This window comes from Peromyscus californicus, unplaced genomic scaffold (assembly GCF_007827085.1).
Source record: "Peromyscus californicus insignis strain IS unplaced genomic scaffold, ASM782708v3 Scaffold_1__1_contigs__length_55948999, whole genome shotgun sequence".
NCBI classification, from domain to species: Eukaryota; Metazoa; Chordata; class Mammalia; order Rodentia; family Cricetidae; genus Peromyscus; species Peromyscus californicus.
The window spans coordinates 19,012,579-19,040,058 of record NW_026294492.1 but is presented as its reverse complement, the minus strand read 5'-3'; the positions used below and the strand labels follow the sequence as shown (position 1 = coordinate 19,040,058).

Genomic DNA, 27,480 nt, shown 5'->3' with positions numbered 1-27,480 from the left:
GAGGTGGAGTTGAAGGCCTTTTCCCCAGGCCGGGTCCCTCCTGGTAAATCATCTCTCCTAACGGTAGTACATACAGAGGGTCTAGGAAGCAGAATACCAACGATGAGGCCAGTGGCCTTTGCCTGTTCCTCTGCCTTCTGAGAGGCAGCTACTATTGATCCTTTTGGATGTGTCTGCCAGCAATCTTTATTTACTTCTGCACATAATAATCCCTCTCTATAGATATTTTTCATTGATTTTCTGTTCAATAGATTCTCTTGAAACATTATTACATCTTATTTGTGTGTGTGTGTGTGTGTGTTGAGGGGGTACACACACCCTGGCATGTGTGTAGAGGTCATCTTGCAGGAGTCATTTTTCCCCCCCTCAATGATATTAAACTCGGGTCGTCAGGCTTGGCGGCAAGCCCCTTTATCCACTGAGTCACCCTAAATAGTTTGTAGTAGGCTTACTATTAACAATACCCTTCCAATAGTCACTCAGAAATGTCTGTGCTCATGTTCACATATGTAGATGTCTGCTTTAAACAGGCATAATAAAAATGGCCATGTTCTAATTCCCTGAACCTATGGATATGTTACCTCACATGATCAAAGGGACTTGGCAGATGTGATTAAATTAAAGACCTTGAAAATGGAGAGATTATCCTGGATTATCTGAATCCATCATTGTAACCACGGGGGCCCTTAGAAATGAACCATGAAGGCAGGAGTAGAGTGTCACAACATGATGAGAGGGACCGATGACCAGATAGCTTTGGAGATGGAAGGGGCTGTGAGCCCAGGAAAGGAGTCAACCTCTAGAGGCTGGGACAAGTGGGGAAGAAGATTCTCCCTAGACTCTGTAGGAAAGAATGCAGCCCTGCCAGCACCTTGACCTTAGCTTTAGTGGGGAACCACTGTGACTTCAAATGTGCAGGGTTGCCAGGTAAGAAATCTGTTCTTGTAGGCCGCTAATTTTGTGTTACATAAAATGTTCGTGCCATGTGTGTAGATGTGTGTGTGTGTGTGTGTGTGTGTGTGTGTGTGTGTGTAAGCACCTTTGTTAAACCAACATAACATTTGCATTATTGTGTCAATGTAACTTATTCACAGCTGAACCTAATGAGTTTCCTTTTTATTTTCCCTGTAGTTAGTGGTTGCCTTGTGTTTCGCTTGCCTTGTCTTTTTTCTTTCCTTTCTTCTTTCCTTCTCTCTCTCTCTCTCTCTCTCTCTCTCTCTCTCTCTCTCTCTCTCTCTTTCTCTCTCTTTCTGGTTTTAAGAGATGGAGTTTCTCTGTGTAGCCTTGGCCATCCTGGAACTGTCTCTGTAGACTAAGTTGGCCTCAAACTCAGAGATCCCCCTGCCTCTGCCTCCCGGTGCTGGGATTAAAGGCATGCGCCACCACCGCCCAGCTTGCCTTGTTTTCTTTGTGCCTGTTGCTAATTCCTTCTACACTCCTGATAACCTTCAGAATGGCTTTGCATCGAGACAGTCACAGTGGGTTGAAAATATCTCTGTCCACTTTTGGGGGTCTGTACTCATGCTGGATCCACTCGGCATGTGGCTGTGATGGTTGACATTCCTGATGTTCCTTTGTGGTGATCCTTGGAACTCTTTCTCTCTACCTGTGGGTTGTGACTGCTTTTGTGCCCTCCTCTTGCTCAGTTCACCCCCCTGGTTGGAGCATGTCCTCTAGGACAGGTGACTGAGTATCCAAATCCAGGCAGCACCTGGGTTCTGATTGTAGACTGGGGCCAGAAGATGTCCCCACCACTTGTCAGGTCCAGCAGCAGATGGCAGGGCCTGGCAGGCCTGAACCATGAGTCAGGGCGTCACTGCATAGACGCTTTTCAGCCTCACAACAAAGATCCCTTTCCCTCGTCTCATGTGCTGGATTATAGATATTATAATAGATTATAGATGTGCTGGATTATAGGTATTTTCCCAAGCTTCCTTCCAATAGAGTGTGAGACCTTGTGTGGCTGAAAGTGTCTTTATTCTAGTCTCACATTTATGTGACGACGTGACGGGGTAAAGCACCCTACCAGGAGAGGTGAGGTCTGTTTCCTTTTGTCCCCAGGCAGTATCTTACCACATAGTCTTGACTGACCTGAAATTTGCTGTATAGACCAGGCTGCCCTTAAACTCATAGCAAGCCTCCTGTCTCAGCCTCCCAAGTAGCTGGGATGACAGTTTCATGCATAATCATGTCCATCTTTTTTTTCTTTTAAACAAACCACTTCTATTAATTTTTTAATAGAAATTTTAATAAAAATATGAATTTTTCTACTATACGCAGGTTTTGGTGCACATTGTCAGGTATTTTTGCACGTGGGTGTACATGGGTACATGGTTTTGTGTGTGCGAGTGTGTATGTTTGAGTGTGCATGTGTGTATGAGTGTACACATGTGCATGCGTGTGTGTGTGTGTGTGTGTGTGTGTGTGTGTGTGTGTGTGTGTGTGTAACACTACTCTATCTGACCAGCGGGCTTCTGGTGGTTCTCTGGTCTCCATCTGCATCTTCTAGGATGTGAGTGAGTGGGGATTACAGACTTGTGTATTCCTGCACCTGCCCAGCTTTTTTGTGGATTCTTGGGATCTGAACTCCCTGCTGTGCCTGTACAACAAGTAGTTCCCCCTTCCCCCGCCGCCCCCACATACACACACACAGAGCCCCTCTCCTGCCTGCGCTGTGGTGTTTCAGTACTCCTGTGTAACATGCTCATCAGGTCAGGGTGTTAGCAGAGCCTCCCCTCAAAGATTAATCATTTCTTTGTGTTAGGAACAAACTCCTCTTCGTTGCTCTCCTGGGCTGCAGAGCATGAAAGTTACTCCTTCAGGAAGCTGGAGAGATGGCTCAGCAGTTGCAGAGGGCCTGAGTTCTGTTCCCGGGACCATAGTTGCCCTAGGATCCATTTCCTGGGGATACAGCGCCCCTCTCTGGCCTCTGAGGGAACCCACACATGTGACACACATAGTCACGCACATACAATACACATTAAAAAAAAGAACTTTTAAAAAAAGTTATTACATGTACCTAGCTGTGCCCTGTACCATTATTTCTTGGACCTAGCTGTGCCCCTGTACCATTATTTCTTGTACCTAGCTGTGCCCCTGTACCCATTAACCATCTTTTCTCACCTTCTCACATCTCTTCCCTTCCTCTGGTAACTGCCAGTCTATACTTTTTTCTGTGAGACCAACATGTAAAACAGCTTTCTCCCCCTCCTCTTCCCTGAGGCAGGGTCTCCCTCTGTAGCTCTGGCAGGCTTGGAACTTGCTCCGTAGACCAGACTGTCCTTAAACTCACAGATCTGCCTGTCTCTGCCTCCCAAATGCTGGGATAAAAGGCGTGCGCCACCATGCCTGGGCAAACTTTTACATGTAAATAAAGTCATGTGATATTTGTCTTCCCATGCCTGCTTTCTTTTTCTTTCTTTGTTTTTTTTTTTTTTGTTTTGTTTTGTTTTTGTTTGTTTTTGATACAGGATTTCTCCGTATCATAACAGCTCTGGCTGTCCTGGATCTCGCTCTGTAGACCAAGCTGGCCTTGAACTCACAGAGATCCACCTGTCTCTGCCTCCCAAATGCTAGGATTAAAGATGTGTGCCACCACTGCCCAGTGATTTATTTCCTAATCTAAGGTGCTCCCAGCCCTTCCCTGTGACTGCAAATGGCAATTTCATTGTTTTGTAACTGAACAATGCTTGGTTGGGCATACATCCCATCTTCTCTTTATTTGGTCGTCCGTTGGTGGATTCCCTATCACAAACAGCACCTCAGTAAATAAGTACAGATGTCTCTTTTGACATCTTTCAACTCTTTTGGATATGTGTTGGTATGATAGTGGGCTAGCGAGATCCTGGATCATACGATAAATCACTTTATTTCTAGTCAGCCACCGAGTTTTGTATTTCTACTACCATGATTTTGTATTTCTACAAGTTCCTTTTTTTTAAAAAGATGCATTTATGTTTTAGCGATGTGTGTGCCTGCATGCCTGTCTGTGTATGTGAATGTAGATACACAAGAAGCCAGAGGTGTCACATCCCCAGAAACTAGAGTTACAGGTGATTATAAGCCAGTTGATGTGAGTGCTGTGTAGGTGGGGTTTTCTGTCCTGCCAGCCTGCTCCCAAATAATCACACAGGGACTTATTATTAATTATAAATGCTTGGCCAATAGCTTAGGTTTGTTATTAACTAGCTCTTTCAACTTAAATCAACCATATTTCTTATCGACACTCTACCGCAGGGTGGTACCTTTTTCAGCATGGCATGTTCATCTCCTGTTTCCTCTGCATCTGGCTGGTGACTCCGCCCTTCTTCTTCCCAGCCTCTCTTTTTGTCCGCAAGTCCCGCCTAACCTCTACCTGCCTAGCTATTGGCCATTTAGCCTTTTATTAAACAATGAGAGCAGGGCTAGAGAAATGGCTCAGAGGTTAAAAGCACTGACTGTTCTTCCATAGGTCCTGAGTTCAATTCCCAGCAACCACATGGTGGCTCACAACCATCTGTAATGAGATCTGGTGCCCTCTTCTGGCAGGCAGGGATACATGCAGACAGGACACTATATATAGTGTATAATAAATAAATTTAAAAAGAAAAAAACAAAAAACAATGAGAGCAACAAATATTCACAGTGTACAGAAAGGTTGTTCCACAGCGTGCTGGGAGCTGGATTCTGTTCTTAAGAGCGGTGTGTACTCTTAACAGCTGTGCGTCTCTACAGCCCCCAGAAGTCCTTTCCTGTTCTCTAACTTTTCTTTTTCTGTAGCATCACATTCTTGTTTTGCGGCTATAAAAACATCTTCTCTGTATCTAACATTTGTTTCACCCACTTCCTGTTACCATCGTTGTGTTTTGTCCCAGTTGGTTTGATGTTATTTATTCTGGTCCCTATTTTCCAAGTCAGGTGCTTTCCTATAAAACATCTATTGGCCCTTGGTTGACCTTTCTAGATTAAGAGTGGGATTGCAGGAGGCAGAAGCAGGCAGAGCTCTGAGTTATAAGCCAGCCTAGTCTATGTAGCAAGTTCCAGGCCAGCCAGGGCTACATAGTGAGATCCTTTAAATAAATAAATAAATAAGCAATGAATGGGGGACTGGCCAGGTGTGATGGTTCATGCCTGAAATCACTGTTCACATGGTAGAAGCAGGAAAATCTTCAGTTTGAGGCCATCCTAGGCTACACAGAAAGTTCCAGGCCATCCTGGGCGCTATAATAAGATCCTATCTCAGAAAATAAAACAAACAAAAAACCAAAACAACAACTGAAACCAACTAACCCAGAGAAGTTGTTTGGAAGCTCTGAGCCTGAAGGCTCGTCAACCCTCAGATCCACACTGGTGGACCAGACAGGCAGTCCTGACCCCATCGTGGTGCTGATGTGAGTGCTGCATCCTTAGGCCTTTGCTCTAGAGGAGATCTGGGCCTGGCTGCCACGGTTTCCCAGTCCAGTGGGGGAAGAGCCTAAGAACTCACATCAGCACTGAAACGGACTGCCTGGCTGGGCTGTGGCACCTCTCCCTCAGCCATCTTGCCCTCCAGAGAACCTGAAGTTGTGACTTGAGGAGAAGCAGGTGTAGGGAGGGTTCTCGAGCCAGCCTCTTTATCCTCACACGTGTGTCCTCTTCAGTCTAGTCCCACAGGTGCCTGGTGCCGTGGAGACAAGTGTCTGTTAAGGACTGTGTGTTGAAATCAGCTTTTCTATGCCGGTCTTTGACTGTTACGTTGCTTCCCCAGTCTTGAAATGTTGTTGGTAATGTCTTTTCCCTTGTTCAGCCCATTCTTGTCAATTCACATCTTCTTTAAAAAAAAAAAAAAAATAAATCTGTCTGGAGGTTGAAGGTGGTACAATGTGGAGATTAGTTGGTATTGCAGCTCTCACGAGGCATGGTGGGCACAGACCTGTAATCTCCGCTTGTGGCAGGTGGAGGCAGGGGGATCAGGAGTTCAAGTTCTCAGCTGTATAGCAAGTGTGTGGGCAGCCCTGGTCTGTGAGACCCTCTCAGGAAACAAAAGTCAACCAAAGCAGCTGTCGGGTGGTTCAGTTAGTGGGGTTCTTGGCATGCACAAGGCCCTGGGGTCCATCCCAAGCACCACAGAGGTCAGGCACAGTGGACACCGTGATAAATCCCAGCCCGTGGAAGGCAGAGGCAGGAGGATCAGGAGTTCAAGGATGAGCATTTCCTCACTAAAGATGACTTTTATTTGTGCGTGTGTGTGTGTGTGTGTGTGTGTGTGTGTGTGTGTGTGTATGTGTATGTGTGCGAGCATGTACCATGTGTGTGCCAATGCCTGTGGAGGCCAGAAGAGGAAGTCAAATCGGGAGCTAGAGTTGCATGCTGTTTTGTGGTGGTTAGGAGCCGGGGCCCTCTGGAAGAGCAGCAAGGACTCTTAACCACTGAGCCATCTCTCCAGCCCTAAGGATGAACTATTTTTTTGTTTGTTTGTTTTCGAGACAGGGTTTCTCTGTGTAGCTTTGCGCCTTTCCTGGAACTTGCTCTGTAAACCAGGCTGGCCTCGAACTCACAGAGATCCGCCTGCCTCTGCCTCCACCTCCACCTCCTGAGTGCTGGGATTAAAGGCGTGAGCCACCACTGCCCAGCTCAGGGATGAACATTTTTATGCTGTTCTTACGCACATTATTCAGGGTCACTATGGACATGAAGAATTATTGAGGAGAAGATAAAAACATGGCTGGGCTTGTGACGAGGATTCCCGTTATGCAGCCTTGGCCTCGGTGAGGAGGATGCTGTAGGTGCTGGGGTCTGCTGGATCCTGAGGTGGGCTCTGTGCCTGCTGCCAGCTTGGGAGAGCGCTCCAGGAGCTCACTGCTCCCTGTAGCCAGGGTAGCTTGAGAGAAGAATGTGGCTCTCCAGAGCAGGTGGGCAATGCTATGCCCAGGCTTGGGACCTTGGCCACTGAGTGGAACCTTGTCTGGTCACATACTGATGATTTCAGGTAATGCTGAGCAGTTTTGAGGTCTCTGGACAAACACAAAGGGACCTAGGTTTGACCCAGGACCGCCGTTTTCCGTGACGACCTTTCATGAAGCTCACATGTCAGGGACGTGGGTGGCCCGAGACACATTCCTTCGTTTCCATGTCCTGGGTGCCCTCTGCCGCCCTGTTTTTCCTGCCCACTCAGGTCAGAGGCTCCTCTCCCAGAACCCCAATACAGGTTCCCCTGGGTCTCTCTGGACCGTGGTGCAGACGAATTCCCATTGCTTGCTCTGTGCCTGGTCTGTGTCCGTTGGCGGACACTTGAAGGTACCTCTCTGGCCTGCTGGCAGCCCCCTCCTGTTGCCTGTGAGACCCCAACTGTGGGGCAGGTGGAGCCAGGTGACATCCTGGGAATCAGCTGACCCAGTCAGGACCTTATCTGTTGGCTCTGGGTCCAACTTTTTTTTTCCCTACCAGCTGCGCCTCGGTGCTATCACCCACTTTTCAATCTTTGATGTGGGGTGATTGGAAATGACTGTGGTCACGAAGGGAGAGCTGGGATTTGGGAGGAATCATCGACCGATGGCAGCAGGGGGAGCCTCTTGGAAGACTGGGTTGGATCAGTTTTCCTCTTGTGCTGTGGAGAGCAGTTTCTGTGGGCTTGGGGATAAGGAGGACTTAGCTTCCAAGAGCACTCGGGGCCCCTCGGAGTTCAGTCATGAGATCTGGCTCACACCTCAGACATGTCCCAACTGTTTGAGCCCTAGCCTTAACGGTAAACTGAGAAAGTGTTTGAGCTTTCCAGAGGAGGTGCGGGGGTCCCTGTGTGGAGCCATGGAGCAGTCACTGCCTCAGGTATTTGGGCAGCCAGCCTTCACAGAACCCAGCACCTAGCCAAGCTTGGGGCTGTAGGGAGTAAGGTGCCTCCTACCTGGAGCGCCCCTAGATAGGGTGCCCCTGTTGGGCAGAGTCTCTTCAGCAGGCCTTGGTTTAACCTCGGAGGCCCTTTCTCTCCTGACTCTGCAATGGCCCCCTCCAGCTCCAGCTTCCTCCCTGCCGCTGCCAGTGCCAGATCCCAAACTGGGGCACCCACCTCCCAGGCTGTCACCTCCCTGGGGAAGGAACGGGGCCCATGGGCAACCCAAGCTAGGCAGTCTCCCGCTCCTGGTTTTCCAGGGAGCCCTGGCAGAGGGGGCTGGGAGGAAAGGCCCAACCGGGAGGGGAGCTGGGAAGCCGAACAGGGAACTGGAAGGGGAAGGGTGTGGGTGGGCTCCGATCCAGCCTACCTCCTACTCGCCCTCTGCTGCCAATCCCCTCCCGGGCAGGCACACACTCAAGGCAGGGGCTTGGTGCTGTCTCTGGGTAGGGGGAGCAGGGACCGCTGTGTGTCTCTGTCGGGGAGCGAAGGGGGTTGATCTGTGTCGCAGTAACACACCCACCCTGAGCTGTGGCCTGAGGCTCAGGCTTTGTTATTTCACTGGCTTGCGGCCCACACCTGGAGGAGGAAGAAAAACCCCTAGACTTACAGCTGCGCGTGTGCGTTGTTCGGAAGGGCTCAAGCCCACCAGTTCTGACGGCAAATGGGGCCAGGAGGGAGGCTTGCAGAGGGCGCCTTGCGTGCATGCCTGTTCAGTGAGGCCATGGCCTCGGGCCTCACCCCTGGTACCCAGAGAGTCCAGCACACCCTCATCCCAGCACAGCCTGGGTTAGGGCCGCAGCGTTGTTAGTTGGGGTGCCCGGTCCCGGGCAGGGCCCAGCAAAGTGACATTCATTTCACTACATCCTGCGGCTGCTGCTCACTTCCTCCTCCACTGGAGGAGCGGTGTGGGGGTGGGGGGTCGGGTGAGGACAGATTAGAAGGAAAATGTAGCTGTGCTGGGGGGCCTCTGGTGGTGGCTGGGGTTTCCCGGGGCCTGGCTCGGGTGGGAGGGAGGGTTGCGGAAGTGTTCAGAGGGAAGAAAAGCAGGGGAGGGGCAGGAGGCCTCTGGAAGTCCCAAAAGTGGCACACGCTATACTACACCTTTGAGTTCCTGAAAGGGATTGTCACAGCCTCCGGGCTCTCAGAGGAGGTGGAGGCTGCCTCAGTTTCTCCCACTCTGGTGTGCTGGCGAGACCGGGAGAAGAGAGGTCAGAGGCCAGGCTGGCCCTGGGCTGGAGACTAGTCCTGGGGGGGATTGTGCCCTGCTGACCAACTTCTCTTCCCCACAGGCAGAGCCACCCGAGGGCCAGCACTGAGGCAGCAGCACTCTTCCGAGGGCTTGACATCAAGATCTATGTGTAAGTTTTAACTCTTGCTCACGAAGACCGCAGTAACTCCGTCTCTGAAGGCCAGCAGCCCCCCCCCCCCCCCAGAGCCCTCGAAGCCCCAGACTGCCTCCTACTGCCCAGCTGCCAGCTATGCCCTCCAGCGGCCCCGGGGACACCAGCAGCTCCGCTCTGGAGCGGGAGGATGATCGGAAGGTAAGCAGCCCGCTTGGCTCTTCAGGAGACCCTATGGCTGGTATCCAGGGAGGGAGAGGGGCCTGTCGCCACCAGAGGGTAAATTCTGAGGTGACATAGGACTCTGAACCCAGGTAGTCTGGTTCCAGGACCTTCGTTCTAACCTCTGGGTCTTCGAGCACAGGCTCAAACTCTAGGCCCTGTAGCTTTGAAGGGTCCTGCTTGCAGGGGAGTCCCCAAAACCTGGATTTCTTTTTGGGTCTGCCCTGCGCTATCTGTGAGACGTCGGGTGAGCCGCTGCGCCTCTGCTGGAGCTGCCTCTGCTTCTCCCTGGTATTCGGTAGCTTTCTGGAGCACTCTAGAAGGGAGGTGAGGAGCCCACACAGACATTCACACACGTGGCTGTGTTCAGATGTTCAGGAGCAGGTGACATCATCGACCTTTGGAGATAATGATGTCACCACCCACCCAGGTTCCAAGAGTGAGTGTCACTGGGTAACTTTTGATGTGGCTCTCAGGCCATGGAACCAGTGACTGCTGTGTTTTCAGAGTCCCGTGAGAGGTGACTCCCCCCCCCCCCCGCCCCCTTTTACTGAACTCCAAGTCCGGATTAAGTTAGTAAAAGGAGATTTCATCAGATGGGTGGGAATCCCAAAAGTCACCTTGGAGTTGTGGCCACACACGCCAATGCTGGCCTCTGTGTCCACACTGTCGGTATGTGAACGTCACTGTCCTGCCTTTCTCAGCCACTGGGAGAGGTGCGAAGTCTGTTCTTCTGACAAGGGACGGCCACGTGGCTCAGGTGTGGGGCCCTTGAGTCCGCTGAGCAAGGGCAGCAGCCGGGAGCCCTCTTCACCCACACGTGGCTCCTTCCTGCCTCATCCATCCTTAATGTGCGTTTCTGTGTACTCAGTGTGTTCCGACCATTGTGCCTTTTGTCCTGGTGACAACCCTTGAAACACGTGAGGTTAAGGCAGGTGGCCCTGGTTTACAGAAGGGGATCCTAAGCTCAGTGGTAAGCCCAGATCGGGGGGTCTGGTCTCTTGCCTCCTGGATCTTACCTTCCCATAACCACCCACAGCCTTGATGTAGACAAGGGTCCCACCCCCAGGATACATAGGTGTACATACAGAAATTCCAGGGGCCCAGCCTGCAACCCTGCACAGTGCTCTGTGTGTGTGTGTGTGTGTGTGTGTGTGTGTGTGTGTGTGTGTGTGTGTGTTCGTGTGTATTGACAAGGTGGGAGTCATGTGTGCCCCTGGACTGGGTTCTTAAGCTCTCAGTTCACCCCCTTCCCCTTTTGGATATGGTCTCATGTAGCCCAGGCTGGCCTTAAATGCCCTATGTAGCAAAGGATAACCTTGAACTTCTGATCCTCCCAACTCCACCTCCTGAGTGCTGGGCCTGGCTTGTGCCGCCCCGACTGGCTTATGCAGTGTTCGAACCCAGCCTAGTGTGTGCTCGGCAAACACTGCTCACTGGGCTACATCCCCGGCCCTCCAGCCTCTCCCTTCTGATCCTGTGGGAAATGACTAGACAGCCTAAGTTCCCTGTAGGCCTTCTGAATTCTCTTGCTCTGAACTCCAGCAGTGCATAGACTCTGGCCGTAGTGGCTGAGGATGCTCACAGTCTCCTGAATTCCGCCAAGGCAGCTGTACTATAGCTAATGCCTTCCTTTCCCTGGGCCTGGCTCTGTTTCTCTGCTAGACTGGGTGACCCTGAGCCTCCTCTGCCCCGGCTCCATGCTCTGACGGACGCTGACACCCCTGCACATACACTTCAGATACCCCCACAGGTGGGCCAGGCTCCTGCACAGCAGCAAGGCAGGTGATCTCTGTATCGTGATAGTTCTGTGTGGAGCAGAGGAAGAAACGCTGTTCAAGGAGTCAGAAGTCCCAGGCCCCAGCCCTGGGGCTGCCATGTACGGGAGATGTGACTTCAGGCCATCGGGGCTTGTGTTTGCTCAGCTGGAAAATGGGGATAGTGACTCTCACCATGCCTGTCCTATTACAGGGCAGGTCTGTGGAAGTCAGATGAGGTCACGGGCAGGGAAGTGCCCTGCAGACAGCAAAGTCTGGTCCAATTATGAGGGATTACGATTGCTATTATTATCTACCCATAGTAACTCCGCTGGCTCGGGTGGTAACAAACACACACACCCAGCCCTAGATCCCGGGACTGATAGAGCGAGCATACTCACATGCTGGCAGGGCCCATTATACCAAAAGATGACAGCGATCTGGAGAGACAAAGGCTGGGGCCTGGCCTTTCTAACCACCTACTCCCACAGCACACAGGCTGGCTCACCTGGCACCCTTCCCTAGCACCCATGGACTGGCTCCAGCAGCACCCCAGAGCCACCTGGTAAAGGCAGGTAGGGACACTGACAGTTGCCATAATGGTCCTTAAAAGCCAGCCTGGGGCCCAGACATTGTGGAGCTGCCTGTGAGGGACATGGACTTTGCCTTCTAGTCGAAGAGCCTGCAGAGGTGCCACAGACATCTGGCACAATGGAGCCATCTGCTGAGCCTGAGGGAAGGGATGAGGCTCCTGCTGGCCCCTTTCATTCACCAGCCCCGCCTGCCTGTCTAGCCTTATCCCTGCCGCCTCCAGATACCATTTCAGCCCTGCCTGGGTTTAGGCCTTGTTTTGGCCTCCCCTGTCCTGCTGGCTACGTCCTTGATCGCCCTCCACTCTGGGAAAGCCCTAGCCGCACGCTCTCGTGGGTTCCAGTGTGCAGGAGACCAGTGTGACTCTCGGCTGTGACTCCCAAACCAACCACATCAGCATCCCCCTGCCAACGTGCGGGAACGGCAAGGTGCAAGCCCCTGCCTGACCTACAGAGTTGAGAGCTCTGGGGAAGGGACCCTGGGGGTCCGTCACCCGCAGCCCAGGAGGGTGGGGTCTATAACCCCTCTCTTGCACATGCTTCCCCGGGGTCTGCAGTGGCATGAAGTAAGAAGAATGCCATGGATAGGAGCCAAAAGGCATCAAACTCCACCAGGGAGCCCGGGGGCCAGGCAGGTGTGGCGTGCAGAGTTAGAACGACACTCCAAAGGGGCTGTGCTCGCCTCTGAGGGTACACAGAGGGGTCTGTGGAACTGAGCCCCATTCTTGCGTCCCGCCATCCATGAGCTGGGCGGGGGTTGCTGCTTGGGGAGGCTGAACGCAGATGGCTGGTGGGGGGATTGGGGGCAGTGCTTTGGTAAGTGAGTCTACAGCACAGGGTTGAGGCTCAGAGAGACAAGGAACTCTGGGAAATGTAAGTACGCGCCATCCCTATGGAGGGGAAGGGAGCAGGAACATTCAGGGGCTTCCTTCCTCAGACCCCCAAATACGAATTGGAGCCAGCCGGGATCTGGGCCCCAGGCTATATCCGTGACCTCCATGCCGCCCTTTCCTCTGGCTTCAGATACTTTGTGGCCAAGATGTGTTGAGCGTTGACTGCTTGCTAGACACTCTACAGTGCATTATTTTATTTCTTACAGTTGTCCCAAAGGCACTGATATTCTTACGATGCTCTCTTATTGAGGACTAAATGGAAGCTTGGAGATGCTAAGTCACTGGTCTGAAGTCTCCCCGGGTGCTGTTGGGGTCCTCCCAGGTGAAGGGGGTGGGGTGAACAGTGGCTTCCAGCTGTGCTGCCCTGAAGTGTTGCCCAGGCTTTCTCCTGCTGCAGATTCAAGGGTTGTTTATTTAGAATGAAAGTGGAGGTTTGTGGAGCTCTTCCCTTGTGGATGTCGAAGGCACTTCTGTGTGTGTGTGTGTGTGTGTGTGTGTGTGTGTGTGTGTGTATGTGTGTGTGTATGCATGCACACACAGAGTTAAATCTTCCTCATTGAAGACGCTACTGTGGGCATCTCACTTCTCTCCACCCCTCACCCTTTGGAAGCATTGTTCTTTTTCTAACCCTGTCTTTCTCCAGACTTCCCACCTTTCTCGGGGGGCCTCCCACACAGCTCAGTCCCACGGTCTGCAGGATGAACCAAATGGTCCTGGAGGGCTAGTGAAGGACTCGGGTAGAAGGGTAAGGCCATGCCACATCGGTCGGGCTGGTCCTTGGGCAGCTTACCCCTCCTGCCCTTCCTGTTGTGGGGTAGAGGAGACTGCAGGAGTGGAGATTTGTGCTGGAGAACTCCAAGGTATGTGTGTGCATGGTGTGTGTGTGTGTGTGTGTGCGTGTGCGTGTGCATGCGTGTGTGTGTGTGCGTGTGTGTGTGTGCATGGTGTGTGTGTGTGCGTGTGTGTGTGTGCATGGTGTGTGTGTGTGCGTGTGTGTGTGTGTGTGTGCATGGTGTGTGTGTGTGCGTATGTGTGTGTGTGCGCGCACGCGTGCGTGCGTGCGTGTGTGTGTGTGTGTGCATGGTGTGTGTGTGTGCGTATGTGTGTGTGTGCGCGCGCGCGCGTGTATGTGTGTGTGTGTGTGTGTGTGTGTGTGTGCGTGCATATCTGTAGACTAAGATTGGGGCTCTTTCCTTTCCTCCCTCCTTCAGGTCCAGCCCAGAGGCCTGGCAAGTACAGGTTTCCCTTGGCACTGAGCTCTTCCTCGGTGTGGCACACAGTTCAAGGGCATCCTTGGGTGAGGTCCCCGCCAGCCTCAAGTCCCGGTGCTTCGGTGCTTCGTTTGAAGGTCCGCAGGTCTGCAGGAGCACGGAGCCTTCTGAGGGCTCTGCCTTTATTGTACTCAGATTTCTCTCCATGCTCACTTAGGGCTGGCAGGTCATTAGGAGCTCCTCTGAAGAACATCCCCAGAGGAACCTTTATTTATTTATTTGTTTGTTTGTTTTTGGTGTTTTGCTTGCATGTATGTCTTTGTGAGAGCATTGGATCCCTTGGAACTGGAGTTACAGACAGCTGTGAGCTGCTATTATAGGTGCTGGGAATTGAACCCAGATCCTCTGGGAGAGCAGCTAGTGTTCTTAACCACTGAGCCATCTCTCCAGCCCCATTTATTTAAACATTTTAAAAATCATTTATTTTAAACCTCTGTGTGTGTGTGTGTGTGTGTGTGTGTGTGTGTGTGTGTGTGTGTGTAGGTGTCTGTGGAGGCCAGAGGTGCCAGGTGCTCTGGAGCTGTAGTTACAGCTGGGTGTGAGTGGCCAATGTGGGTGCTGGGAATAAAACTCAGATCCTCTGAAAAAGCAATGCACACTTTTAACCACTGAGCCATCTCTCTCCAGCCCCTCGCTCCCATCCCTATAGGATTTTTAAATAGAGAAAAGCTGATTTTTTTTTTTTCCTTTCCACATGGTAATGGCATGTACATTTCTACTTAGTGGAGTAATTGAATGCTTGGCGCTGGTGGCAGGCTTCTGATGTACATGGCCCACGAGAGCTGACCAGGACCCAGGCTTTGGCTTATGTTGTCTAAAATTCTTTAAAGTTAGATGCTGTGAACCATCAAGTTTAGCCATGCTGTCAGAACGGCTTTGGGTGGGGTCGACCAGGCCCTCGAGACAGACCTGGATTTGCATCAGGGCTTTTCTGCATGACTCAGCGGCAGAGCCTGCTCCCTGTCTGCCTGGGATGCTTCGGTGGAATGGTGGATGTGAGTGATTGATTAACTTAGGGACCTGCTACATAGTAAGCTAGCCTCATTAATCTAGGTTTGGTTTTGTTTTGTTTTCTGAGACAGGGTTTCTTTGTGTAACAGTCCTAACTGTCCCGGAACTCACTTTGTAGACCAGGCTGGCCTCGAACTCACAGAGATCTGCTTGCTTCTGCCTCCCGAGTGCTGGGAATCAAAGGCGTGTGCCACTGCCGCTCAACTTAATCTAGATTTTGGATAACTATCACTTATCCCTCTGCTTATTTGCCTGCCTGCCTCCCATACCTACCAGTCTGCCTGCCCCTCTCTGGAGATGGGCCACTAGGGGCTATGAGGGAAGGGAGCCAGGATGGGGTGTGTTGAATGTGGCCTTGAGTCCTCTCTGAGTCAGGCCTGTGAAGAGAAGCTCTTCTCCAGGTCTGCAGGCCCAAAAGGCCTGAGGTCCCTGTATCCATGGGACAGAAGGGAAACCAAATCAGGTGGCAGTGAGATCTACTGCCTGCTGTGGCCAGCCAGGAGCCTGCGCAGGGCCTAAAGCCAGGACTACGGTCGCTTGGGTGCTTCCTGCTGTAAGTGATAAGGTGAGGATTGGAGCTCAGCCCTGTTAGGAAAGCAGGTTCCCTAGCTAGGGTAAGTGTAGGGAAGACTGGACTCAACAATGTAGGGGGGACATGGAGAGCTGAGTTTAGCAAGCGTCCCAGGACAGGAAATGACCGCTTCTGCCCTGGTACCTGGCCTGGGCCCAGGAGGCCTGGTTGTGCCTGTGGCTACCTTTGCAGAACCACAGGACAGTTACGGTGTCAGCCATAGGCTATATTGTGTGGCAAGTTATTCAGGCATCTCTCGATGCACAGTTGTTCCTGGTAACCTGGGAGACGCCCACTCCCTTTATCCCCATTCCACAGGTGGGAACCAAAGGAGGCTAGGGACCTTGGCAAAGGTCAGGTGATTGCAAAGTGGCTTCATGTAGCCTCACTCCTTCTGTAAATCAGGGCAAGTCCAGAGCCATGGTGGGCTGCTGAAGGAGCAGCGTGAGTGGGTGGGCTTGGTGCCCACGGGGTTGGCCGCCAGCAGAGCACTGGGAACATTCCACTCTGGCCCTCAGCATAGCATCAGCCATGGGCTTGTTTTTTCGGTTTTTTTTTTTTACCTTGAGACAGGGTTTCTCTGTGTAGCTTTGCACCTTTCCTGGAACTCACTCTGTAGCCCAAGCTGGCCTCGAACTCACAGAGATCCGCCTGCCTCTGCCTCCCTAGTGCTGGGATTAAAGGCATGCGCCACCACCGCCCGGCTCAGATATTTTCATCATATCCCTGTTGCCTGGCCTGCTGGTGAGGGGCGAGGTCCAGCACACTGGGCTTGTGTTTGTTCCAGAAGTGGGCGAGGCAGGCAGCTTGTGGAGGCAGCCTGGATGCCCTGGCAGGCAGAACTATTTCTAACCCTTTAACATGTATGAAGCACCTGCTATGTACAAATACCATGATCTGCAGGGGACCCCAAAGGGACACTAAGACATGGCTCCTGTCTCCGGGGATGTGGCCTTTGGCTAGGAGGGATGATTTCCTTCAGTAATTACCCTACGAAGCCACCGGATATTTGCCCACCACTGTTGAATTACTGAAATGAAGGGCCGATGAGCTTTCAGAGGTGACTGTGGAAGTATCCCCAGCAATTCTTGGCCTTTGTCCCTGGCTGTGTGGCAAGAACTACCTCTGTAGGGGGACGAGGCATGTCTGCATGTGGGAGCTATGCATGTTTCGTACCGGTCTGTGATGCCCTGTGATAGGGCGCTCTGACAGCCCAGGGCAGGGCTTCGCCTCCTGCAGAGGACAATTCTTTCATCAAATTCCCCGGCCACAGACAGCCCCTGGGAGGCCAGCCAGCTGGCAAAGGCTGTACATGCTTATTGTCCTGGGAGGCCTGGGCAGGTAGTCGGCTGGATCTGGCAAGTTCATCCCCTTGACTCAGACACCAACTTGAGGCATCTGATCAGCAGATTCTGGGTCAGTGGCTGCTGGTCTAAGCACTGCCAGGAATATGGATGTCTTTCTGTTTTGAGAAAGGGCTTCCGGCAAAATATCTCTTTGTGGGGCAAGGATGCCTACGTCTAGGAATGGAGAGGCAAGCGTGAGTAAGTGGGTATGTGTGCCAGTGAATGTCAGGTGTGCTCTCACTGGGCATTGCTTGTGTTCCCACTGTGTGTACTTGCACACGTGTGTGTAGAACATGGCATGGTGGGGTATAAAGGCAGCTGCATTGGAAAGACCCACAGGCTGGGAATGAGAAGGTGGAGCTGTTTTGAAGGCCTCCTCGCCTGCCTCTGCCTTCCAAGAGTTTCATAGTCTCTTTGAACTTCAGTCTGCTGCCTGTGTCATGGGAAAACATGGCACTACTCTGGTGTCTGTAAATCCGAAGAAGAAAATGAAATAGAGCCTGACATGGTAGTGCAGGCCTATAATCCCAGCGCTCGGGGTAGAGGAAAGGGGATCAGAAGTTCAAGGCCAGCCTCGGGTTCTTGAGAGCCTGTTTCAAAACCCAACCACCAAAAGGAGTCTATGGAAATGCTTTGTTGATTCTGCTGTGCTGTACAAATGCGAGTGGTTATTGTTGCCATAGCCAAGCTTGTCAGAAGGCAACATTGTGTGTGGCTTAAAATAATCCATCCAGTGAGCTGTGCTAAAATGTAGGTCAACTCAGAGCCTCCGAAGTTTAGAGAGAGGCTGATGGGGACCACTTAATCTAGCAGGCCCCCCAGCTGAAGGTGCCCACGGAGCTGGAAAGACTTCCAGAAGTGGAAAGTGGCAATGATGTTTAAGGTGTAGACGATATATTTTAGGTTGGGGGTTGTGGCGCATACCTGTAATCCTGACACTTGGGAGATGAAGGCGGGCCCACCACGAACTCATGGACAGCCTGAGTCACACAGTGAGGGCCTCCCTCAACAAACAATAATGGAGAAAAAGAACGCAGGTGTGGTGGCTCATGTCCATTATCAGCACACGAGAAGGCAAGGCAGGAGGATTATTGTAAGTTGGAGCCAGCCCAGGCTACATAACGAGTTTTAGACCAGGCTGGGCTACCACCATCATACTCCTGTTTGTGACTGTGGAGACATAATGATCTGTGTGACTCCAGAGCCCTGTGCACTGTGTATTTGCACAGGTTTGTAAGTGTGTCTCATTTGTGTATGTGGCCTCTGTTCTTTACTGAGTGTCCACTGTGTGATAGTCACTCATTTAAGGGTTTTCCAGTGTCTGTCTTGTGCCGGGTATATCAGTCCAGGGTTTTATTCTTTTTTTGTTTTGGGGTTTTGAAGGCTCTCAAGTACTCTAAGCTAGCCTAGAACTTCTGATCCTCCTGCCTCCACCTCCCAAGAAGTCCCTATTGGCCAAGCACAGTAGTACATGTCTGTAATCCTAGCACTGGGAGGCTGAGGCAGGAAGATTGCAAGTTTGAGACCAGCCTGAAATTCCTAGTGAGCCTTTGCCTCCAAAAACAAAAATAAACGACAGCCCTGGTCGCTTCCTTCAGGAAGCTCATAGCCTAGTCAGCATGATGCCCAAGGTTGGACTCCTGGGTAGTAGGCATCACAGGGGAGGGTGTCTATCAGGATCTACCCATTCAGTCTAGGTAGAAGACAAGAAAAGGAGGACCCGGGAAGCAAGCTCAGGGCTCAAGGCTGGGAAGCCTTCAGGAGAGGTGGGTTAGGCAGAGGAATGCCTGGATGCCTGGGAAGCAGCTGCTCCTGCACCTGCTGCCTGCCTATGTCTCGGGGGCCCTGGGATGCAAAGGAGACACAGGCGTTCCAGCAAGAGGCCAGGGAACCTTAGGAGCATGAACCAGGAGCTGGGTTGGATCCTGCAGGCCCCCGGGCTTCCCCTCAGAGAAGGCTGAAGCTCTGTAGAAGGACATAATCCACCGGGCGATTTGGAAAAGTCGGGGAGCCCCAGCATCCGCATAGCTCACCATAGCAACGGCAGCGGCCAGATGTTGGGATCTGTCTGCTTGTGAGTGATGGCAGGGAGAGAGCTGGGATTTGCTGGAGGCCAGGAGGGGTGGGGGCGGGGGGCTGGGGATGCTGGCCTGTGTGAAACATTCTAGTCAAGCTGTATGGAGGCAGGAGGAAGTGAGCAGTTCCCCAGTGACTGTCACATGCCAGTGTTCATCTGTCCCCTTTACTTATTTCTCTTGCTGTCACTGTGAAGTAAGCATGATCCCCATGTTATGGATGAGGGAAGCAAGCTGCAGAGAAGATATAGTAAGTTTGAAGTGACTAGTAAATACAGAGCACAGCGGAAGTTCGTGCTCACCCCCAGCCCTGCTCTTTCTAACCCCCGTCTATAATGTCTGCCCCCACCCCCACAGATCTTCCTTTTAAAACATAAAAACAGGTTATAATTCCAAAGTCCAGAGTTATTTGAAACTGGAAAATATTTTCTCTGTAGAAAGTAGTAAAAATGATAACATTTCCCAATAAGCCCTTTTAAGCCAAATAATAGCTGAATTATACATATAAATATTGATTAGATTCTGGGATACAGAAGAAACCTATCTTCATCTGTTCAGAGATCTATGTTTTACTTAAGTTGTGTAAGTGAGATTCCTACTCATCTTCCCCTTCACTGTTTGATTTATGGCAGACATTTTTCTATAGGCTAATCCATAATCTAAAAAGATTTTAGCCTCCCCTCCTGAAAGTACAGCCAGCATATCCTTTCATCAGCTTGATACGGTACAAATTCTTATCCTAATAGTGAAATGTTCTCTAAAGCTTGCCCAGTGATTGGGCAAAACCAAAACTTATTATAAGCCACAGTCATCCTAGGGTCCCCCCTGCTAGGTAGCCTCCCTGGATCTGCCCCACAGCTCTTGAAGTGACTGACTGAGTCTCCTAACTTGACAGATGAAGAGGCCAGCCTGGAGTCTAATCTGTTCCCATTAAATGTGTTGCTGTTTCCACATGCTCAGGTTACTGCAGCTCAAATCCTTGCATTTCAGATGCCCCTTCATTCAGTGCTGCTTGCAGACTTGAGAAGCATAGCCCACATTCCTTTGCATAACCCATCAGCACAGACACAGCGTAAAACAGGCCCCTGACAGATGCAAGAATAAGCCACTTGATACACTTCCCTGGAGTCACTGAGGGCATGGCCTGGACCATCTGTTCACCCGACTCAGTGTATCAGCCCCCTGCCCGGCAGCATGAACCACGGGCTGGCCCAGAACAGAATGCATGCCCTCCATTTTAGAATGGGATGTTGACAGCTTGCTTTCCACAAAGCTGTCCTTCTGAGCCACATGGCTCAAACCTACCTGAAGACCGGGAGGTCTGTGCACACCTTGCTTCATGCTGGGCATGGGTTTGAGCCTGGCACATAGCTGCCTGCCTGGTACTCTCCAGGTTCTGGAGAGGTGGCCCCTTCTTCCTGGGCTGGGTTACCTTGAATTGAATCTAGCAGGGACAGAAGTGTGTTGAGTGTGTGTGCATGCCTGGACAGCTTGTATGGGGGTAAAGCAAGGGACCACAACCATATGGCATAGTGTTTATGGCCAGAGACTCTCTCCCATGGGATTCATGAGAACGGGGGCTTGTCTGTTGTTGATATGTGGTGGCCATCTTTTCTTCCTGATTAAAGACCAGATTGGCTTTCACCCTTTGATTTTTCCAAATGAAATCTAGAAGGTCAAACCCCAAACAAGTAACTAATAAATATAGTTTGCTAAAGAAATAGTTCAAATCCCAAGTAGTGTAGTTCTTACAGGATCCACCCTAGGCTCTGAGGTAGAAACAGCGAACAAAACAGACAACAGACCCGCCATTTGTTTACTTTAGAAACCTGAAAGGCTCCGGGCGGTGGTGGTGCACACCTTTAATCCCAGCACTTGGGAGGCAGAGGCAGGCAGATCTCTGGGGAGTTCAAGGCCAGCCCGCTCTACCTTGTGAGTTCCAGGACAGCCAGAGCTGTTACACAGAGAAACTCTGTCTCAACTGCCCCCACCCCACAAAGAAACCCGAGAGGCAGGCGGAATGGCCATGTTCTTACCTCATCTTGTGAATGAAGGAACCTGAGGCTCAGAGAGGGGGCTCCCATGATGAGAAACAGGAGCGCTGGATGTGCTATCGTCGACTACAGATCCTGTGCCATCTCTACGACCTCTTCATAGTTTTATGGATGTGGTAGAATCAAGCCAACAGCAATAGCTCACTCCCAAAGTTGAAATCCTATAACGACCTTCACACTCTGAGCTGCGTGGGCCAGATTTGGTCTGTGTGTCCCCAGTAGTCCTTTCTTGCAGGGGCATCCTTAGAACCTTGGGAGACAGCTCTGAGCCAACAGCCTGGCTCCCTTGGGCATGTGTCCTTGGGCTACCCATGGCAGGTCCTTTGAGGTCCTCCCCTCAGTCCCCCTTCTGATGCCTGTCTCCCCGGAGCCTTCTATCACTTCTTCTTCGTCAGCCTCTCCTAAAAGGAGCCCCCAGAGAACAGTGGTCTGGAGCCATTCCCTCTACTCCACACCGGAGCCCCCTCTGCTCGATGGCTCCCCCAGAGAACCTTTATGGCTGGGCTCCTTACATGGTCCCCTCCAGCCCTTCTCCAACCCCTTGTCCTCAGGCCATTGTGCGCTGCCCAGTGGCAGTGCCCTCCGAAGCCAGCTCTGATGACCCCTAGCCAAGTCTTCTTGACCTCACTGCATCTGCTCTCTTGCCTAGCAGCAGTCCTTCTTGATCCTGCAATGCACCGGAGACCTTGTCTGTACCTCTGTCTATTCTGTCTCCTTGGCAAGCTGGACTGTCCCCACCCGTGGGTGTCACCTCCACTCACGTCTCTTCAGAGACCTGTTAGAACTGGAGCTGTGATTGTCTGCTTCCCAGACACGCCAGAGTAGATGGATGGATGGGCAGACAGACAAAAAGGTCAAGGATGCTCTTACTGTCTGTCGGATGTCTGTGATTGGTCACAGTAGGTCTTCATTGCATACCCTACCAGTACCTGAAAATTAATGTGGTGAACCACAGACTATTTTGAAATCGCAGAAAATGAAAGCTGAGTGGGATGTGGGGGACCATCTCAAATCTCCAGGAAACCTGAGCACCCTCACCTTCTCTGTCCATGGTACCGGTGTCTCTGCAGCTTGGCTCCTCTGGTGAGCTCTGCGAAGCCAATTTCAGCTACTAATATCATGTGGGGCTTGGGGGGCAGCCTGCCACCCTTCAGCTGGGTCCAGGGCACTTTCCCCTTCCCCAACATTGTTTCTGCCACTGGTTAGTCATGCTGGAGTCTGCTGAGTCAAAAGAGACTTGTGGGTGGTTTGTGGCCAGGCTGGAGCAGTGAGGCAGGACTTTCTAGGCATGCGACTCTGCCCCAGGAGTAAAGCCCAGAGGTCTCAGCCCTGAGCGGGTTTTGATGAACAGGAACAAAGCAAACAGAACTCTGGGAGTGAGAAGGATCCAGGGGTGCCATGGTCCCCAAGACACTTCTATGGAGCCATGGCACATCAGTGCCAGGGCCACATGGACCAGGCTCCAGGGTAGAGGTGTTTGCAGCCTGAATGAAATTCCTGCATTCTGCACAGAGGCCTGCATTTCAAATATGGCATACATTTTAAACAACATCACTAATTGACCATTTCTTTTCATGTTATGTTGTTGTCGTCGATAAAGATTCGTTAAATAACTTATTCCTTGAATGTTTGTTTCTGTATAGATTTTTTTTTTCTTCACATAAATAAAACTTACTGTGGTCTGGAATTATGGCTCCGTGGTGGAGCATGTCCACAGCTTGTGGGAAACCCTGGGTTCAGGACCTAACACCCAAACCAAAGAGACTCAGAAAGAGATCTGTTACCAGAGCCTTGTGTTACAGTCTGGTAGTTAGGAAAATATGGGGGCTGGAGAGATGACTCGGTGGGTAAAGTTCTTGCTATGCAAGCACGAACACCCAAGGTCAGATTCCCCAGCACCCACGTAACTGCTGGGTGAGGGGGTGCATCTCTGGAACACCAGTGCTGGGGTGACATAGTCAGGAAGACCCTGGGACTTGCCAGCCACTTCAGCTAAGTCATTGAGTTCAGTGAGAAGACCCTGTCTCAGAAGATAAGGTTCAGGGTTGGCGATACGTAGAGTTCAGGGGATAAAGTCACTTGGCCCAAAGCCTTACCACCTGAGTTCAACTCCCGAGACCCACATGGTAGAGAGAATCGACTGAAAGGTCTCTGACCTTTTCGTGTGTACTGTGGTACATGTGTGTGCATGCACATACACACAAATGATATATGTAATAACTTTTTTGTTGTTTGTTTTTCTTTTTCTTTTTTTTTGAAGATCTATTTGTTTATTATGACTTATTTTATTTTTATTATGTATACAGTGTTCTGTCTGCATGTATGCTTGCAGGCCAGAAGAGGGTGCCAGAGCTCATTACAGATGGTTGTGAGCCACCATGTGGTTGCTGGGAATTGAACTCAGGACCCCTGGAAGAACAAGCAGTGCTCTTAACCTCTCAGCCATCTCTCCAGCCCTGTTGTTTGTTTTTCAAGACAGGGTTTCTCTGTGTAGCCCTCTGTAGACCAGGCTGGCCTTGAACTCACAGAGATCCGCCTGCCTCTACCTCCCGAGTGCTGGGAATAAAGGCGAGCGCCACCACCTCCCAGCTATGTAATAACTTTTGTTTTTGTTTTTTTTTTCGAGACAGGGCTTTCTGTGTAGCCCTGGATGTCCTGGAATTCACTCTGTAGACCAGGCTGGCCTTGAACTCACAGAGATCCACCTACCTCTGCCTCCCAAGTGCTGGGATTGAAGGCATGTACCACCACCACCTGGCCCTATATGTAATAACTCTTAAATTATTTTTTAAAAGGTGGAGAGCAATTGAAGAAAACACTCAGGATCTCCACATGTGTGCACATACATGTACACATGCACCCATACACACAGAAAGAAAAAGAGTGTGGTTAAAGCCAAGTATGGTGGCTCACGCCCAGCACCCAGTGATGGAGGTAGTAGTTCAAGGTCATCCTTGGCTACATCGGGAGTTTGAGCCTACTCTGAGCTAAATGAGAGCTTGTCTTAAAAATCAAAAGAGAAGCCAGGTGGTAATGGCACATGCTTTTAATCCCAGCACTTGGGAAGCACAGGGAGGATGATCTCTGCGTTTTGAGGGGCCAGCCTGGTCTACAGAGTAAGTTCAGGCCAGCCAGGGCTACACAGAGAAACCCTGTTGAAGAAAAGAAAAAAATCAAAAAGAAGCTAAGCGTGGGGCAAACACCTTCAATCCTGGCACTCGGGAGGCAGAAGTAGATGGTTTCTTTGGAGGCCTGGTCTACATAGCAGGTTAAAGGTCATCTAGGGTTATAGAGCGAGACCTGTCTAAAAATAAATAAATAAAACGCACACTCAATGCAGCCATCAGAGGGTGTAATACCTGCTGGGGGAGTGGGTCCTTGCTGGGGGAGTGGGGTCCCTGCTGGGGGAGTGGGGTCCCTGCTGGGGGAGTGGGGTCCCTGAAGGCCCTCTAGGACTTAGGTAGCCAACTTTTTTATTTGGTCAATGCTGGGGGTCGAGCCTAGGGTCTTGTTCCTGCCGGGCAAATGCTGTCACTGAAGCTGCACCCCAGCCCTCCGGATGTACTCAGATGGGGCTCAGCTTTACCGTACAGGAAGGGTGGGGACAGCATGGCACAGCCCTGGACGTGTGACTTGTGGAAGTAGGGCAGGAGGAGGCCAATGCCAGTCCAGCTAGCCTGGAACACAGTGAGTGCCTCTTGGGTCAGCTCTGGCTTACAGGGTGTGTCTGTGCCCACAGGAAGGAGAGGAACAGGAGGAGAATCGTGGCAAGGAGGAGCGCCAGGAGCCCAGCCCCACGGCCCGGAAGGTGGGGAGGCCTGGCCGGAAGCGCAAGCACCCACCGGTGAGTGTCCCCTCTCACAGGACCCGTGCCTGTGCCCGTACCGTGGACAGCAGTGATGTGTGTCTAAGGCCTTGGGGATATTAAGGCCAGCTGCGAGACTTTGCTAGATTCTCCATTCTTTGAGCTCCGAAGCCCTTTCCCTTTCCCTGTTCGCTCCAGTTTTGAACTAGAGGCCAGGGAACTTGGCTGGCGGGTGTGGGAGCCGAGATTTCAACCAGGCTCTGACCCCTGGCTTCCCTCCGGAAGGGCACTAAGAGAGCCGGCCAGACTCACCAGCTGGACTGAGAGCCTCTGAGTCTGGCCATGCAGGCCCCTGCCACAGAGTCCTACACTAGCCAAGGGCCTCTGCTCCCAGGAGGGGAACTTTTAGGAAAGGACCTGAGGCCAGAGCCTGATTCCAGAGAAAGGAAGACATGCCGGAGCTTCTGCAAGAGAGGTGCAGGTCCTGCGGACGGCCTGCAAGGTGGAGGCAGGCAGGGCAGCTGGCCCACAAGCTCCTTCCTTCGCCTGGGAGCCATGCTGCTGAGGTCGTGGGGAGCTCTGGGTCTGCTCAAGATGGAGAGAGCTGGGCTGGGGGTGTGGTGAAGCTGTGGGCTGGAAGAGCCTGCCTCCCTCCTCCTGCCTAACCTCGGGGCGGCGAGGGTAATTATTTCCCAGCAGAGGGCCAGCTGGTTCCTTTCTCTTAGCCCTTCCAGAAGAGAACGGTAAACTTGGAGCAGGAGCTCTGGATTGGTAACTCCGACGTGCATGGCAGCTGGGCAGGGAGCCGCAGCTTCTGCACAGCCGGGCTAGGGAGGTGGGTCCAGAGAGGCCTGGGAACCTGGTGGGAGCTAACCGTGTCCAATGCGCTTGCTGTAGAGGGAAGAGCGGAAGTTAGCTAACTAGCTGGTAAGTCATGGAGGACGTTTTAATAATAAAGCACACATGGATATTTTATGGCCTGTAATGAAAAATTCACTTGACAATGGAGGGATGAAATAAGAGTTCAGAAGAATTTCCGCTTTGGAGCGGGCTGCACTGGCAGATTCCCCCGGGGGCTTCTGCCCCGCGTTCGCCTAAGAGCACCTTGCGGGTGAAGGTGTGCAAAGGGACAGCTGGCCCCGTTTGCCTGCAGCATATCCCTGCCCCCTGAGGCGCCTCGCCTTCCTGTAATCTGCAGAGCAAATTTCTCCACTCCAGTTGCTAAGGGCCCAGAGTCACCACCTGTAACAAATAAAGAGTCAGTGACCCTTTGACTCCAATTTGTCGGTCTGAAATCAAAAGGGAAGGCCGAGCTCTGAGAGAGGGTGAAAGTCAAGGGGTCGGAGGGTAGAAGGAAACAGCCTGTGAAATGGGGACTGGGAGGGAGTCGTTCAGCCCTTGCCTGGATCCCACTTCGGGGCAGAAAGAAGAATCCTGTCTTCGGAGTCCAGCAGACCTGGGTTCAAATACCGGCTTCACAATTCACCACCTTTCTGAGCTTGAACAAGGCACTGACACCCACAGCTTCCCTCCAGAGTGCTGTGACAGGGTGGTCGGTCTCTCCCAGCTGGTGCCAGTCTCTCCCAGCTGGTGCCGAGCAAGCGCACCACAGTCACAGTTTGACGGGAGAAAATTCCTGTGTTTGATGCTCCCGAGCTGTGTGACCTCGGGCAGTTATTCAGCCCCGTGAATACCTGTCCTGTATGACTCCTGGGGTGCTTGCAAACAGCACCGGGAAGCCCAGATAGGCAGCACTGGCCAGATTATAAACTTGCATAATTTCGGTGGCCAGTGGCCACAGACCGGAGTGCAGGCCTTTGGGGTGGGGTCCAACCCTGACCTCTGAGCAGCCCCCATGGGAGGCCGTGGGCGTCATGCAAAGAGCATCATGTGGATATGGTCCAGCTGTGTCCTGGGTGACGTTACAGCCACCTGGACGCAGAGGAGGGACCTTTGGAGAGCTGGCGCTGACTGAGGAGTCTGGGGGGTGAGGTGTTAGAAGGAAGCCTTGTGGTCCGGGAATGTGGCTTGGTTGGTAGAGTACTTGCCTAGCATGCATGAATCCCTGGGTTTGATCCCAGTAACATATAATGCTGAGCATGGCAGCACACATCTGTATTCTTAGCGCTTGAGTGTGGAAGCAGGAGGATTAGAAGTTCAAGGTCATCCTCAGCTAAATAGTGAGTTCGAAGCCAGCCAGTGAGACCCTGTCTAGAAAATTAGATTAAAAACTTTTTTTTTTTTTTTTTTTTGTAAGGGGCTAGAGAGTTGGTTTTAGCAGTTTGGAGCACTTGCTCCTGCAGAGGACCTGGAGTTTGACTCCCAGTAACCACCTGATGGCTCACAACCATACATAACTCCAGTTCCAGGAAATCTGATGTTCTCTTTCTGACCTCCAAGGGCACCAGGCATAAATGTGGAACACAGACACACAAGCAGGTGAAACACTCATACATTTAAAAAAAAAAAAATTTTTTTTTGTTTTTTTTTTAAAGGGACACCTTATACATTGGAGGAAATAGAGAAAATCAGCTCAGAAAATGCGGTTTTTACTGGGAGACCGCCTGGGGATGCTTCCGGTTGTTACTTGGGGCAGCCGGCAGCCTCAGGTTAGGTTTCTTGCTCTTGTGGAGCAGGTGTGGGCCTGGCTTCCTCTTCTCTCCTGGGGTCTCTATCTCCTCCTCAGCAGGAGCTCAGCA

The 27,480-nt window shown here is 51.7% G+C and overlaps 1 protein-coding gene and 1 long non-coding RNA gene across 5 annotated transcripts in view; one reads left to right on the top strand and one right to left on the bottom strand.

The window, feature by feature from the left end:
* The window catches only part of Dnmt3a (DNA methyltransferase 3 alpha), a 113,821-nt gene that overhangs the window by 23,519 nt on the left and 62,822 nt on the right, over positions 1 to 27,480 (top strand). For all 4 annotated transcript variants that reach the window (XM_052746023.1, XM_052746022.1, XM_052746021.1 and 1 more), the window contains exons 2-3: positions 9,136 to 9,387; positions 24,716 to 24,820. In XM_052746023.1, the coding sequence (XP_052601983.1) occupies positions 9,325 to 9,387; positions 24,716 to 24,820 (168 nt within the window). In that variant the 5' untranslated portion in view covers positions 9,136 to 9,324. The remainder of the gene's footprint in view (positions 1 to 9,135; positions 9,388 to 24,715; positions 24,821 to 27,480) is intronic.
* LOC128115401 (uncharacterized) lies at positions 1,003 to 8,459 on the bottom strand. The gene is made up of 2 exons (XR_008220148.1): positions 3,085 to 8,459; positions 1,003 to 3,051 (listed from the first exon to the last, which is right to left on the bottom strand). It is a non-coding gene; the product is annotated as an uncharacterized LOC128115401 (long non-coding RNA).